Genomic DNA, 16,694 nt, shown 5'->3' on the forward strand with positions numbered 1-16,694 from the left:
AATATAAGTATTGGTCCCCAAGCTTACTACTCATTTTAGTTTCTATCAAATAACCATCAAAGAGAGCTAGAGAGAGCTTGAAAGAAACATATACCCCACTAATTTATTCACTCTCTTATTTTGCAGTTTTGAAGATTTGATTAACATATTAGTGAGATTTACATTTATCAATAGTTGGAGATACACATATTCAATCATTTATTTGTATATGTTCAATTCATAAATTTATTTTGCATACATATATAGGATTCTTCATATGCATATAGTTTCATATTTATCTAATATAAAGTTCAAAGACAAGAAACAAAGTAAATTATATCTTTACAAAAGTAAAAATTTATATGTTTTAAAGACATTTAAATCTTAAATAAAGAAATAATACAATTTACATGTTAAGATAGTGAGATCAAATATAGATAGAGCATACTACATTAAAATTCGTGAGAGTGGATGAACTCTCAATCCATTTGCAAAGTGAAAAACCGTGTTTTTGCAAATGTCAGTTGTATATAAGAAAATATAAAAACTGTAAGCGTTTGCGAAATAGAAAGTAATTCTCGCTACAAAGAAAACCGAACGAGTAATATAAAATATTTGCAGACAAATAAATAACTTGACACAAGAGATTTATACGTGGTATCAGTGTTCTCACGAACACTCCTAGTCCACGGGGCCACGCCCAGAGAATGAAATCAATTAATAAAGTATCAAAATTACAAAGACAATTGACTTAAACAAGTTTAGACTCCCTCTAAAGTATTGCCGCAATCCTTTGTAATCCACTTTATGAATCTGACTTCTTGAAACACCTTCAAGCCCGAACTCCCTTCGTCTTTGAAGTGTGAGTGCTTACTTCCTCCCGAAGTAAGGCTTCAACAAGTCTTCTCCCGAAGACCAAGTGCTTACTTCCTCCCGAAGTAAGGCTTCAACAAGTCTTCTCCCGAAGACCAAGTGCTTACTTCCTCCCGAAGTAAGGCTTTATCAAGTCTTCTCCCGAAGACCAATCTCTTGTTCAATCAAGTAGTTCTTCACAACCTCTAGGATAGAGTAAGAACAGAAATAGAACAACTAGAACCTAGATGAACAACTAGGCTCTCACAAAACAAAGAAAGACTCTCTTCTCTCAAAAGATAAATGTAGAAAATGAATAATGGAAGAGGTCATTCGAATGGTTGCTCTCTAGGCTCTATTTATAGATCATAGAAACCAAAGAGGCAACCACAAGTTCGAATTAGCAGCTGTACAAAAACTTTCCAAAAACAAACACGATCTGCTACATCAGATTCGGTTGCTGACGAAGCGGATACGCCAGAAACGGGAAACTTACTAGAATCGGGTCCGATCTTCTTTCAAAGCTTGATTCCTGCCAAAAACAGATTAGATATTCTGATTGTATCAAGATACAATCGAAATTAATAAGGAAAAGGCAATAATCAAAGTTTCCCTTAAAAGGACAACTTTCCAAAAGAGAATTTCTTCTCTTTTGAGAAGTTTTCAACAAAGGAAAGTTCAGCTGAAAGTGCAACTTTCCAAACAAGGAAAATGGCAACTTATAACCGAATAAAAGAGGTAAGATTTCGAAAATAAATGCATAGCAATCTTACCATAAAAAGGAAAAATTATTTTGTCACCTAACTTGCCAAAAAAGGACTTTACAATCTCCCCCTTTGGCACTTTAGATGAACAAAATAATTTTTACCATAAAGTACCTGCAATGCAAAGTTAGCAAGAGCAAAAAAAATACTACTCCCCCTGAGTAACATAATCGAATATCACAATAAAAACAAAGAGCATGCTAACTTTAAATAATAAGAAACATTAAGTTCACAAGTACTAACAAACCACAACTCCCCCTGAAAAAGAGGGTCCAGAGTTGGGCAACAAATCAAAAAATAAATATCTCTCCCCCTTTTTGTTTATCAGAGTGCCAAAGTAAACAAAGAACAAAAATAGACCAAAGTTTAAGGAAAAAGAAACAAACTATAACACTTTAATTTTTGGAGAGTTTAATCAAGGTGGTCAGTTGCCTGGACATGTCAAGCTGGACATTAGCCATTGCTTCAAGACGAGTGTACACATTCTGAAGTTCAGACTTGACTTCCAGGAGCTCTGCGACGGCGAGCTCGAACTTGCACCACGGCGAAGCAAGACCCGGCCTTTGGCCGTTTTTGGAACACACCAGCAAAATATTCAGAAGGTTGGAATGTAGGGCCAGTGATGGGAGGCTCAAGAGTTTCATGTTCTTGGGCCACATTCTTCTTAGAGGATAAAGCCTTGAAGATGAGATTTGGAAATACAAGTTTGAAGGTTGGCTTTTTACCTCTTCGAAAGGAGACAATTTGGTTGAGAATATGAGAGGCTAGATCAATGGAAGTTCCAGAGGTGATGCGGTATAGGAGTGTAGCCACTTCTTGAGACACCACGGTCTTGTTCGAATTTGGAACCCAATTGCTTAGAGCAAACCGCATAAGGGAAGCATGAGCAAAAGTGAGGTGAGTAATTCGAAGACTCTCCCCTGGTTTCAATTCTGAACGAGCACCAGTGAGTTCAGAGTGCATCAAGTCACGATCCATGGACATCACGGCATTGGATACATTCTCAGGCAATTGCAGAGCCTGAGCAATGTCCTTTTCAGAAAATGAGAACCAGTGACCCCTAACATACACTCTTCTATACAGCCTAGAGTTCTCATCAAGGAAATCATCAGTAAGATTAGCATAGAACTCTTTAACAATGTTAGCAATGAATCCTATAAAACCAGTAAGAGTGTGTTCCCATTGATGAAATTGAATGAACTTTACAATACCATATACACGATGGGCATGCAAATCATAATTCCTCTCACTTTCAAACTTACGAGTTGCATAAAGATTCCAGTCACGCTCATTGTCTCGATAGTAAAAAGTTGGACAGCCAGAGATAGAGGAAGGGATATTACCAGATGGAGGATCTTCCATGGGCTGCTTGCCTTTGGCGACGCGGCAGAGGCCTTTCTTTGCAGAAGCAATTTTTGAACGAGGAAGCTCTGGCTCGAGTTCTGTGTCTTCACTGTCCTTCTCAGTATGCAGAGATACTGATTTGTCTGAAGAGACTTCCATTGGATCCTCTTCTTCTGAACTGGAACTTGAGGAAGCCGAGGGAGGATTAGACTTGAGTTTCTTCTTGGCTGGAGGAGCAGTCTTCTCTCGAGATTGAGAGGCTTGAAGTTCTTTCTCAGCCGAGGCTTGCTGGGCTCGAGTTCGAGTGGAAGGGCCTGTTGGAGTGGTGCCAGCCATTGATGCAGCAGGAGGAGGAACAGCCAATGGAGGAGGAGATTCCTTTGAGGATTCAGAAGAGGAAGTCCAGGTGCGATAGGGCCTTACAGATTTGCGAGCAACTTGCTTGGGTGGACGTTTTGGCTTCACGGCTTGAGATTCACGCTGGGGAAGCGATGAATCTCCAGGCTTTGCAACAACAGGAGGAGGAACTGAGGCAGCAGGGGGTGCACTAGAAGGAGTTGGAACGGTTTCTTCTAATTTTTTAGAGTGCCCTAGATTCTTGGTTCTCACCATTTTGAAACTGAAAGAGAAGATGAATAGTGTTTGACAGAGAAACAAGAAAGGGGGTTCGGGTAGGTGGTGAAATAAGTGACAAAATTTGGTTTATATAACCTTGGAATCAAAACAAGAAAAAGGAAACCAATTTTGAAAATTCAAAAGGAAACCGCCAGCCCATGAACCAAAAGAGGAAACCGCCCACTTCTCAACTCCTTTCCCCTTTCTTTTTTTAAAAAAATAAAAGGAAACTAGAAATGCCAACAAATTTTTCCAAAAATAAAGCAATCTATCAAGAATAAAGACACATTACCATATAAAGATTAATCTTTACTTGGAAAAATATCATAATAAATCAAAGAAGAATGAATGTTGATACTTACCATTTATGCACAAGATTTTCTTGACCCATGAAGCAAGTCACACGCCTCCCTTTTTTTTATTATTTTTTTTAATTAAAACCGAAAATAAAATACAATGTGTACAATAAATATATGTGATTCGAATCAAGCAAAGAAATCAAATATCATTGACAATTGACAAAATAAAATACATGTTATGCTTTTAAGGAAAATAACTAATTAGTATCTCATGAAATAATCATACTAATTGATGTTAAGGAAAAAGATATGCATGTTACTGAAAATTGTGTACCAGGATTATCAATTTAATTTTAATAGAGGAGACTTACAGAATTGAACACACTTGTCAGACATAAGTGTGTGCAGTGAAAATAGGATCATTGTCCTTGGCAAGATTTTTCATTTTCGCCTTTTTCAATTTGATCCCGCAACTGGATGCTTTCACACCATACTGAAGGTAGCCCTTTTCTATGGTAGTGCATCCTCATCATAGTTGCTAATTACAATGTTCCAGCTTACTCATCAGATGGCTTTCACACCTCAGTATGGGTAGCTCTATTCCAGCAAGGGGCCTGACAAGTCTGAAACAAAAATTGCTCAACTCTGTATAAGAACATTATTTAATCCTAGACACAAATAAAGAGTAACATGAACCTTTTAACACAACATCACAAAGTATGATCAGACAGAGATCCTAACTAATTATATTCCAATAGCATAAACATGATTTGTCAAAATACAATGATAGAAGATTAAGAGCTAGAGATGAATCACATAACACTATTGTACAAGAATTATGAACTAATAAAATTAAACAATGCAAACTCCCAAAGACTTTCTGAGGGAGTCAAAGCGACTTGCATCTAGGGCCTTTGTGAAAATATCAGCTAATTGTTTTTCAGTATCAACATATTCTAATTGCAATGATTTATTTTCAACAAGTTCCCTGATAAAGTGGTGTCTTATGTCAATGTGCTTTGTTCTAGAATGTTGAACAGGATTTTTGGAAATATTTATGGCACTAGTATTGTCACAAAAAATAGTCAAAACACCCAATTCAAACCCATAATCAATCAACATTTGTTTCAACCACAATAGTTGAGTACAACTGCCACGGCGATGTACTCGGCTTCGGCGATGGATAAGGAGATGGAATTCTGTTTCTTGCTATGCCAAGATACTAGATTATTCCCAAGAAAGAAACACCCTCCACTTGTGCTCTTTCGATCATCGGCATTTCTGCCCAATGCGCATCACTAAAACAAGCAAGATTTGAATTGGTATCTTTCGAGTACCAAATTCCATAATCAGGAGTGCTATTAACATATCTAATAATCCTTTTCACAGCTGATACATGAGATTCCATAGGATTACTTTGATATCTAGCACACACTCCCACACAGTAACATATATCAGGACGACTAGCAGTTAAATACAAAAGACTTCCAATCATGCTACGATAGAGTGTAGTGTCTACCTTTACTCCATTCTCATCTTTTGTTAATTTCAGTGTGGTGCTCATAGGAGTACTTACCTGCTTAGCCGATTCAAGGCCAAATTTCTTGACAAGGTTCTTAGCATACTTGCTTTGAGATACAAATGTACCTCCTTCCATTTGTCTCACTTGAAGACCCGAAAGAAATTAAGCTCACCAACCATGCTCATTTCAAATTCACTTTTCATTTGATCAACAAATACCGCACTTCATGGTTAGATGTAGAACCAAAAACTATATCATCAACATAAATTTGAGCAATGATAAAATCAGATTTTATATGTTTGATGAAAAGAGTTTTATCCACACTACCTCTGTGATAGCCATGAGAAAGTAAAAATTGAGTCAACCTTTCATACCAAGCTCGAGGAGCTTGTTTCAGACCATACAAAGCTTTTTCAAGCTTGTATACATGGTCTGGAAATTGAGGATCTTCAAATCCTTTTGGTTGCTCAACATAAACTTCCTCATTCAAAATACCATTTAGGAAGGCAGATTTCACATCCATTTGAAACAATTTAATATTCAGAATACAAGCAATACACAAAAGTAAACGAATTGATTCTAATCTTGCAACAGGAGCAAAAGTTTCATCAAAATCTATACCTTCTACCTGTGTGTACCCTTGAGCCACCAAACGAGCCTTGTTTCTCACAATTGTACCGAACTCATCACTTTTATTTTTAAACAACCACTTTGTTCCAATAACATTTATACCTTTTGGTCTTCGGACCAAAATCCATACCTTGTTGCGAACAAATTGGTTGAGTTCCTCTTGCATTGCATTGAGCCATTCCTCAAAGGTCATGGCTTCCTTCACATTTTCGGTTCATATTGAGAAACAAAGCAAAGAAAGCCGATTAAATTAATATACCTTCGCGAGTTACCATGCTTTCTTCGGGATTTCCAAGGATGAGATCTTTTGGATGATTCGGTTTGACTGCGGTGCTTGGTTCTTTACGAATAGAGTCGGTGATGATGTTTGGATGAGTCAAGATAGACGGTTACGGTTCTCCGGTTTCGGTTGCAGCAGCGAGATTCGTCCTTTGCGGCATCGGCAATGGGTTCTGCCGCATCGGGATCCGCTTGTTACAACTTCGGAGGAGTATCCATGAGACTATCTATCTTGGCTTCGTGGAAAACTACGAAAAATCTCTAAAATCATCAACAACCACATTAGCTGATTCCAAAACAGTTTGAGTTCTCATGTTATAAACACGATAAGCTCTACTGTTTAAGGAATATCCAATAAACACACCAACATCACTTTTAGCATCAAATTTACCAATATGCTCACGATCTCTATAGACATAACACACACATCCAAAAACATGAAAATGACTTACATTGGGGCGCTTACCTTTCCCGGATTTCATAAGATGTTTTTGAGGTACCTGGACGAATAAACACTCTGTTTATTATGTAGCAAGCTGTGTTAATAGCTTCAGCCCATAAGCGCTTTGTCAACTTCTTGCTATTTAACATCACTCTTGCCATTTCCTGCAATGTTCGATTCTTCCTCTCAACAACTCTATTTTGTTGAGGAGTTTTGGGAGCTGAAAATTCATGAGTTATACCTGTAGACTTGCAAAAATCATCATACACAGAATTTTCAAACTCCTTACCATGATCACTTCGAATTCGAACAATTTTCCCAATATTACAACCTTTCTCAACTCTTAATCTCAGACAAAGAGTTTTAAAGGCATCAAAAGTGTCAGATTTTTCTCTTAAAAAATCTACCCAAGTAAAACGAGAGAAATCATCAACACACACAAAGATATATCGTTTACCATTCAAACTTTCAACTTGGATTGGACCCATAAGATCCATGTGAAGCAATTCCAATACCTTTGAGGTATTGATATCGGTTTCTGAGCTTGTGAGTGATTTTTAATTGCTTCCCAAGTTGACACGGTTCACACTTACCTTCACTTTCCTTACCAAGCTTGGGAAGACCTCGAACAATACCTGCATTTGACAATTTTTTCAGGTTTTTAAAATTAATATGCCCAAGCTTGGCATGCCGCAGATCTGTGGTGTTGTTGATAGCTGAATGACAAGTAAACACAAGGGTTAGAGTGTAACAGTTATCATTGGATCGAAATCCTTGCAATATACATTCATTGTCTTCATTCAAAACATAACAATGATCACTATCAAAAGAAACAGTAAACCCTTGATCACAGATTTGACTGATGCTAAGTAAATTAGCCCTCAGTCCTTCAACTAACATCACATTTTTCAGTCTAGGTAACCCTTCAAAATTTAGAGTTCCCATACCAACAACTTTTCCTGATAAGCCATTACCAAAAGTGACTTCTCCACATTGCATAGACCGTATGTTAGTCAAGAAATCCTTGTCACCTGTCATATGTCTAGAGCAACCACTGTCAAAATACCACATTTGAGATGCAGCAGTTTTATCAGAAAAACCAGCTAGACACTTCTTTTTCACCCATATTTGTTTCAAACCTTTATGTTTCTTTTGAGATTTTTTCAAATTATCAAAGTAATTTGTTTTAAACAGGTTGTTCAATGTGAAACATTTAGGTCTGATATGTCCTTTTCTACCACAAAAATGACAAATGGGAACAAATCTTTTTACCTGAGATCTTACCCTTTTCGAAAATCCTGGAGATTTTGCAGCATCAGAAGTTTTCTTCTTGCCACAGTACGTGAAAGCATTACAGCAGAGTTTGTAGCCTCATGGTGATTCGTTGGAACACTAGATTTTACAAACTTCGTGACTCCAGAACTTTCCATTCCATTAGAACCAAGGCCTGCAAAGCCTCTCTGACCTGCATTCTGAGCTTTTTCAAAAATAGAAGATCCAGGATTAAGCATTTGAACATTTTTCTTAAAGTTTTCAAGTTCCTTCTTCAATAGAGAGATTTTTTCATCTTTATCACAAACACTTGTCTCATATTCTTTTATTTTCAACTCACACATTTCAATCTGATGAGACAATTTTTTATTCAATTTATTCAACTCTCTATTTTCGAAGCAACTTTGAATCCATTTTTCATACATGACTTTGTATGATTCAGCAAGAGATTCTTCACAGATTTCAGACTCATCTGAATCTGATTCTTCTTGTTTGGTGGTATTATTCAGACATACCAATCTATCTTTCACTGTGAATCACACAACACATTAGTCATAACAGAGGTTAGGGCAACATTTTCAGTAATATCTTCATCACTTTCGGTTTCATCATCACTCCAAGTGACATTGAAACTTTTCTTATTCTTTTTCAAAGTGTTTGCACACTCAGATTGAATATGCCCAAAACCTTCACATTCCCTGCACTGAATTCCCTTTTTGTTAGAGACAGATGGTTTAATGAAAGCATTACCTTTTGAACCTTTCGAAATATTCTTTTTATTTCCCATCTTTTTCATATATTTCTGAAAATTCTTAGTTAATAAAGCAATCTCATCATCACATTCACTATCAGAATTTTCATTATCAGCAACTTTCAAAGCAATACTTTTACCTTTATCAGCAATGGATTTGGGTTTGTCCTTTTGTTTAATCTGTTGATTTAATTCAAAAGTACGTAAGGAACCCATCAATTCTTCCACTTTCATAGTGCTAAAATCTTTAGCTTCCTCCATTGCCAAAAGTTTCGTATCAAACCTTCTGGAAGAACTCTAACAATTTTTCTCACAAGAACAGAGTCATCAAGCTTTTCTCCAAGAGCAAAATATTCATTAGCAATGTCAGATAATTTTTCATAGAATTCAGTTAAAGTTTCATTATCAGACATTCTAAGCTCATCAAATTTAGTTTGAAGCATGATAAATCTAGATCGTTTCACATCAGAAGTTCCTTCAAACTGAGTTTGAAGAATCTCCCAAGCTTCCTTAGCAGAAACACAAGATGATATAAGTTTAATGTAACCCTCACCTACACCATTAAAGATAGCATGCAAGGCTTTGCTATTGTAGGCAGATAGTTTATCATCTTCAATAGACCATTCCAGTTCAGATTTTATAATAGTATTACCTGAAGAATCTGTCTCAACTGGAGGAGACCAACCTGATAGAACCATTCTCCACGCCTTCTCATCTTGAGATTTGATGAAGGCTCTCATTCTAACTTTCCAGTAAGGATAGTTAGAGTCATTAAGCAATGGTGGTCTAGAAATAGAACTTCCTTCTGCAAAAAATGACATTCTAACAAAAACGTTATAGGACCACACTAAGAGTTTAGTGTCCCGCTCTGATACCAATTGAAAAACCGTGTTTTTGCAAATGTCAGTTGTATATAAGAAAATATAAAAACTGTAAGCGTTTGCAGCAGCAGAAAGTAATTCTGCTACAGCAAAACTGAACAGGCAGAATATAAAATATTTGCAGAAAAATAAATAACTTGACACAAGAGATTTATACGTGGTATCAGTGTTCTCACGAACACTCCTAGTCCACGGGGCCACGCCCAGAGAATGAAATCAATTAATAAAGTATCAAAATTACAAAGACAATTGACTTAAACAAGTTTAGACTCCCTCTAAAGTATTGCCGCAATCCTTTGTAATCCACTTTATGAATCTGACTTCTTGAAACACCTTCAAGCCCGAACTCCCTTCGTCTTTGAAGTGTGAGTGCTTACTTCCTCCCGAAGTAAGGCTTCAACAAGTCTTCTCCCGAAGACCAAGTGCTTACTTCCTCCCGAAGTAAGGCTTCAACAAGTCTTCTCCCGAAGACCAAGTGCTTACTTCCTCCCGAAGTAAGGCTTTATCAAGTCTTCTCCCGAAGACCAATCTCTTGTTCAGTCAAGTAGTTCTTCACAACCTCTAGGATAGAGTAAGAACAGAAATAGAACAACTAGAACCTAGATGAACAACTAGGCTCTCACAAAACAAAGAAAGACTCTCTTCTCTCAAAAGATAAATGTAGAAAATGAATAATGGAAGAGGTCATTCGAATGGTTGCTCTCTAGGCTCTATTTATAGATCATAGAAACCAAAGAGGCAACCACAAGTTCGAATTAGCAGCTGTACAAAAACTTTCCAAAAACAAACACGATCTGCTACATCAGATTCGGTTGCTGACGAAGCAGATCTGCCCAGAAACGGGAAACTTACTAGAATCGGGTCCGATCTTCTTTCAAAGCTTGATTCCTGCCAAAAACAGATTAGATATTCTGATTGTATCAAGATACAATCGAAATTAATAAGGAAAAGGCAATAATCAAAGTTTCCCTTAAAAGGACAACTTTCCAAAAGAGAATTTCTTCTCTTTTGAGAAGTTTTCAACAAAGGAAAGTTCAGCTGAAAGTGCAACTTTCCAAACAAGGAAAATGGCAACTTATAACCGAATAAAAGAGGTAAGATTTCGAAAATAAATGCATAGCAATCTTACCATAAAAAGGAAAAATTATTTTGTCACCTAACTTGCCAAAAAAGGACTTTACACAAAGTTTCTTGAAAAGCATGGATTTGTTGCTCAATACATATGCCTAGTACACCTAAATAATAGTGTGTGACAGGCTTAAGAAACTAAGCACTATTAGACATGGGGTGGAGCCTGTTGCTAAATTTATGATCACTACGCAAGTATACGCAATCAAGTAGTAAACTCACACAGGTGAGGTCCAACCACAGGGAATTGGACTAATTACTACTAAATTATACTATTGATTCTATCTGGTAAAAGAATACTTTTTTATGAATTAAATAAGACAATTCAGAAAATTAAAAATAACAAAGAGGAAGATTAATCAAGATAAGAAAATAGGGAGACGAATCCTGTTGTTAAGTTACCAATGTTAATGTTTAAATGCTATCCTTCTCTTGAAGTGAATGACAGATTATAAATTAACCTAGCTCTTTTCAGATCTTCTAAGTTCTAAATCTCATGCTCTCTAATTAATCTCTTAATTAAACTAACATGAAATCAGCATTAAGCAATAATCTAAATGTCACAAAGGCTATGTAAATACTTTCGTTTCACATCAAAACCTAGACTATCCAATTTTAGCATTCTCAATTCTCACTTTTCAGATTTCGAATTAAGATCATAAAAACATGTAAAAGGTGATCAATCTTGCACATGGAAATTAAACACAAATATGAATAGTATTCACAATCAAGATGGAGGAATGGCAATTAATCATTAACTAGGAAAAACTTAAACAACATTCATCATTCTCCCTAAATAGGAGTTTAGTTCAAAACATCCATAATCAAATCCATAATTAACATTGAAATAGAAAAGAACATAGAAAAATTAAAGAGAAGAGAAAGAACTAGTTGAAGCAATTGATCCGGGTCGCCACAAGCCGCTCTTCTAGCCTCCTCCTTTGTTTCTAGGGTTCCAATTCTGAATGAATCCTAATTTTCACGAACTCCCTCTATTTAAACCAATTTTCATCTTTAAAATTCGTGAAATTACGAAACTGCCCAAAAATCCCGTCACTGGGTCCCCGTCGCAACTGGCAATGCCCCCGTCGCGACGGGGTTAAGCAGATCTGTCTCAAAATTCTCTCTGCCTTTTCCCGTCGCGACTGGCAGAGTCCCAGTCGCGACTGGATTACAGTTTGAGTTCTTGGGATGTCTCTGCCAGTTCCCGTCGCGTCTGGCAAATTCCCCGTCGCGACTGGAACTGGCAGCGACACCAATCTTGGATTTTCTTCTCGATTCTTTCACCATTTTTCCTCAATTCTTGTACATACTTTCTTTAAATGCCCGAGGACCTGAAACAAAAGAATCAAGCGTAATATAGCCCTAAAACTAGAAACAAAGAGTGAAAACTAACCGAAATATGACCCGAAACTTAGACTAATTTAAGCCTAACAAATTCCCCCAAACTAGATTCTTACTCGCCCTCGAGTAAGATAAATACTACTAACTACTAACTACGCTATCAGATAATCATAATACTACTGCCTCATGTGTTGTTCTCTTCTATTGCGCAAACTAGAATTTCAATTCTACCAACTCTAACAATTAATTTAGATGCTCAGTTTATAACACTATGTACAACTGCAAAAATTTATTCAAATGTGAAACATTGTTATAAAAGTTTTACTCTTTCTAACAGTTCCACAACCCGATAACTCATAAGCTTGCATGCTTACCTTTCTCCACTAATGTTGACAGTATTCTTTGGAATCATTAGGTCTTTTCAAGGCTTTAGGTAGTATGGCTCAGATATTCAGGGATAGGCAAAAGACAATTTTGGCTCAATATATCATAAGCACACAAACAGAACCCACAAGCTTCTTTTCTTTCTTCTAAGATCCCATAATATTCCCAGATTCACCAAGATTAATAGAAGACGTCTCTATTATTTATTTTTTTTTTCAACATCACTGAAAATTTTTTTCTTTTTTTTTTCCACATATTTTTACTTTTTATTGTGTTTTTTTTTTTCATATTTCATTTTTTTTTCTTTTCAGTGACATTGAATTACACAATTTTTTTCTTCTTCTCAATCTTACAAGTTTTTCTCACTCTCACTATTTCCTCACACTAAATGTTTCTCCTCCCCCAAACTAATTATGTAGCTTATGATATCATGGATAACAGGGTGAAGAAAAAATTAATAGTGTGGTTACAAATTTTTTTTTTTTTTTTTTTTTTTTTTAAATCGATGGGTGAAAAGCATAATAGATTTAGGCTCAAAAGGTTAACTATGGATACATCTTATTACGGTAGGCTTGAAAGGCTCAAACTATCCAACAAATGCTTAAATCATATTCCAATTGAACACTATCAAGGATTTCGTCTCAAAAGAATAAACATGCAAGCTCTACGCTATCCTGTCAATCTTACCACAAACCATCATAAAACAATTATAACAATTTTCACAACTTGAATATTAGCAGATAAACACATGTTTCTAAGCATCCAAACTAATCCAAAGAGTTAACAGAATCAAGCACACAGTTATTTTACAATTTCAGAACACATCACACTAATCAGCAGTATACAACTATCGTCAAGCTTATTGCCATTCCTTAACTAAAACAGAAAATTAAAATGCAGCAATTAAAGTGCAGAATTTAAAAATTTTAAGTCTCTCCCCCAAAACTAAATATGACATTGTCCCCAATGTGCTATTATACTCAAGGTGAGAAGGACTTACCTGAACCCCCATCAGAAGGGGTTGGGCGGTGGTGGCTGATCATAGGGCTGAAAACGAGGAGGATATGCCAAGTAATTCGGGTCCTCGACCCCAAGACTCCACGAATCAATTAAATGATTGAACTGCCTCACTTGATTTTTATCAAATTCACTTCTTCGCACCATGTAACTCTGGATATGATTGTTTTGCTGGATAATGTAGTTGAGTTGAGCATGGATATGTTGCATCCCCGCATTAAGAGGAGTGGATGTGGGAACAACTTGAGGCATTTCTTCATTTGGATTGTCCTCTTCCTCGGGGACATGAACTTCTGGCTGTTGGTTACGACGAGGAGGAGGCGGTTGACCATATGGATGAGGGGGCTTTAGGTTGCGCACCATTGTCCAATCAATATTCCGTTGTGGTTGTACTTGATTATCATAAGGATATTGTAGCACACCATTCGCAACACACAACTCAGTTATAATTCCTGCTAGGCCAATTCCTGTATGTGCAGTGGCTTTGACCATGTTATCAAAACTCTGCAAAATTATACCTCCAACTGGCACATAGATTCCCTTCATTATTGCATGAACAATTCGGAGTCTATCCAACGGAAAATCCGATAAATGCTTACTAGGCATAAGCCTAACACTTACAAAAAACATCCAAGCGCGAGCCACTTGGTTCAGTTCACATCGATAAAGCATTTGGGGTTCTTCATCCACCTCATGCAATCTCAACCCCGGAAAACCAACTATTTCCGCCAAGTCCACAGGGTCAAACTTTTCTTTCATAAATTGTCTATATGTTTCCTCCATAAGAATTTCTTCCTCTCTTGGCATGCCAAACATTTGATGGATGGTGTTAATGTTAACTCGCACGGTTGTTTTGCGTACCCGTACCCTTTCATTTTGTGCCTCAGGCCAATTGGCTAAAAATTCAAGAGCCAGAGTTTGATTGATTCTTTCTGAAATTTTCACTAACTGCGCCCAGTGGCGATTCTGAATTTGTTGCCTCATGGTCTCGAATAATGGATTATTCGGGATGGGATTTTCATCATATTCAATACCTCGATCCATAATGAAGGCTCTCTTTTGCAGTTCAAAGTATCTTTCTTGCGCTTTTAAACTCACAAATCTATCTTTTTCATAATTGGCCTTTGACGCCGGTGTTGGCGGTTTCGACGATGACGCACCTGATTGCCCCGTTCTAGTACGCTTGGAACCCATTACACACTTCAAAATTACCACACAAAAATTTTGGGAAAAATTCGGCAGCACTTCCCCTTAATTTCTTCACTTCCCAAAAATCACAATAATACCACAATAATTGCACAACAATAATATTTCACAAATATTCAACAATTTCTCCAAAATAATCCACAAATTTCCAAATGCTTCTAGAAAATTATTCAACTTTCGGAAAACTCGCCTAACTAATCAAAGTTTTGACAAGAAAGAGACTTACTAAGCGAGAATGCCGTTCATCCACCACCATTGTTGCACATCCATGGAGAACTCAAGGTTGAAGATGATGAATAGTGGAAAATTCGGATTTGGGTGAAAAAGTGGAAATTGTGGTGTGATTTTTGAAGAAAATAGAAGATTTATGAGAGAAATTTGTGTTTTTGGTGTTTTGGATGGAAGATTTGAAGAGAATGAGAAGAAATTTGAGGATTAATGGTGGAATGAGGTTGAATAGGCTGAGAAAAGGGGAAAATCGGGTTGGGGTTGAAATTAGGTTAAATGGTGAAATTGGGTGAAATTGGGGTTTTAAAAGCTGAAAATCGTGTCCTGTCGCGACGGGCTATGTGTCCCGTCGCGACGGGAGTGGGCAGAAGGTTTTTTTTTCGTTTTTTCGTGGGCTTTTTAGTCGCGACTGCCAGTTCTTAGTCGCGACTACTGGAGCCATCCCCCTTTTTTTTTTTTTTTTACGTAGGAGGCTCAGTCGCGACTGGGATAACTCCCGTCGCGACTACAGTAGCCATGGCCCCTTTTGCAATTTTTTTTTTCACGATTTTCACGGTTTTATTTTAAAACTAACAAATGCAATTCTTTCCTAAATGCAACAAATTAAAAAGCTACAAAACAATTGTAAATGTCTTCTAAAAAAATTTCAAAAGAAAAATAAAGTAAAATTAAATTAAAAGATTGGGTTGCCTCCCAATAGCACTGCTTTATTGTCGCGAGCTAGACGTTGACTGAGATCTTCATAGTGACGCCAGAATCATGGCGGACTTGGCTTGGTCAAACTGACCTCCCAAGTAGAGCTTTAACCGCTGCCCGTTAACTTTGAAAGTATTAGGGCCTTCACCTTTCAGTTCCACCGCTCCATAAGGAAACACTTTGACCACTGTAAATGGCCCTGACCACCTTGACTTCAATTTACCAGGAAACAACTTCAGCCTTGAATTGAAAAGTAGAACTTGTTGCCCAGGTTGAAACTCCTTCCTAACTAAATTTCGGTCATGCCACCTTTTAGTTCTCTCCTTATAGATCTTAGCGTTCTCATAAGCCTCATTCCGGAATTCTTCCAACTCATCCAACTGTAGTAATCTTTTCTGACCAGCAGCCTTTAAATCCATGTTCAAAGTTTTCATTGCCCAGTACGCCTTGTGTTCTAGCTCCACCGGTAGATGACAAGCCTTTCCAAACACCAACCGATATGGTGACATCCCGATTGGCGTCTTGAAAGCTGTTCTATAGGCCCACAGTGCGTCATCTAACTTTCTTGACCAATCTTTCCTTGATCTCTGCACCGTTTTCTCCAGAATCATCTTTATTTCACGGCTAGAAATCTCAGCTTGGCCATTACTTTGCGGATGATAAGGTAGAGCAGTTCTATGACGAATACCATATCTCGAAAGGAGTGCTTCGAACTGTTTGTTGCAGAAGTGACTCCCTTCATCGCTTATGATTGCTCGGGGAGTACCAAACCGCGTGAATATGTTCTTTTGAAGGAACTGAAGAACTGTTTTACCATCATTAGCTGGTGTGGCTGCAGCTTCCACCCATTTTGACACATAATCCACAGCTAGTAAAATGTATAAATTGCTAAATGATGAAGGAAAAGGACCCATAAAGTCTATCCCCCATACATCAAACAACTCTACTTACAAGATTCCTGTCAAAGGCATTTCGTTTCTCCTTGAGATGTTTCCTGTACGCTGACAACGATCGCATGCCTTCACAAAAGTACTAGCATCTTTGAAAAGTGTTGGCCAAAA

General features: G+C 37.2%; 1 protein-coding gene across 1 annotated transcript; it reads right to left on the reverse strand.

The window, feature by feature from the left end:
* Positions 1 to 15,506: 15,506 nt before the first annotated feature.
* Positions 15,507 to 16,142, reverse strand: LOC133030462 (uncharacterized). The gene is made up of 2 exons (XM_061103211.1): positions 15,725 to 16,142; positions 15,507 to 15,526 (listed from the first exon to the last, which is right to left on the reverse strand). The coding sequence occupies exons 1-2, from the start codon at positions 16,140 to 16,142 to the stop codon at positions 15,507 to 15,509; spliced, it is 438 nt and encodes a 145-aa protein (XP_060959194.1).
* Positions 16,143 to 16,694: the final 552 nt, after the last annotated feature.

The sequence above is a fragment of the Cannabis sativa genome, chromosome 8 (genome assembly GCF_029168945.1).
Source record: "Cannabis sativa cultivar Pink pepper isolate KNU-18-1 chromosome 8, ASM2916894v1, whole genome shotgun sequence".
NCBI classification, from domain to species: domain Eukaryota; kingdom Viridiplantae; phylum Streptophyta; class Magnoliopsida; order Rosales; family Cannabaceae; genus Cannabis; species Cannabis sativa.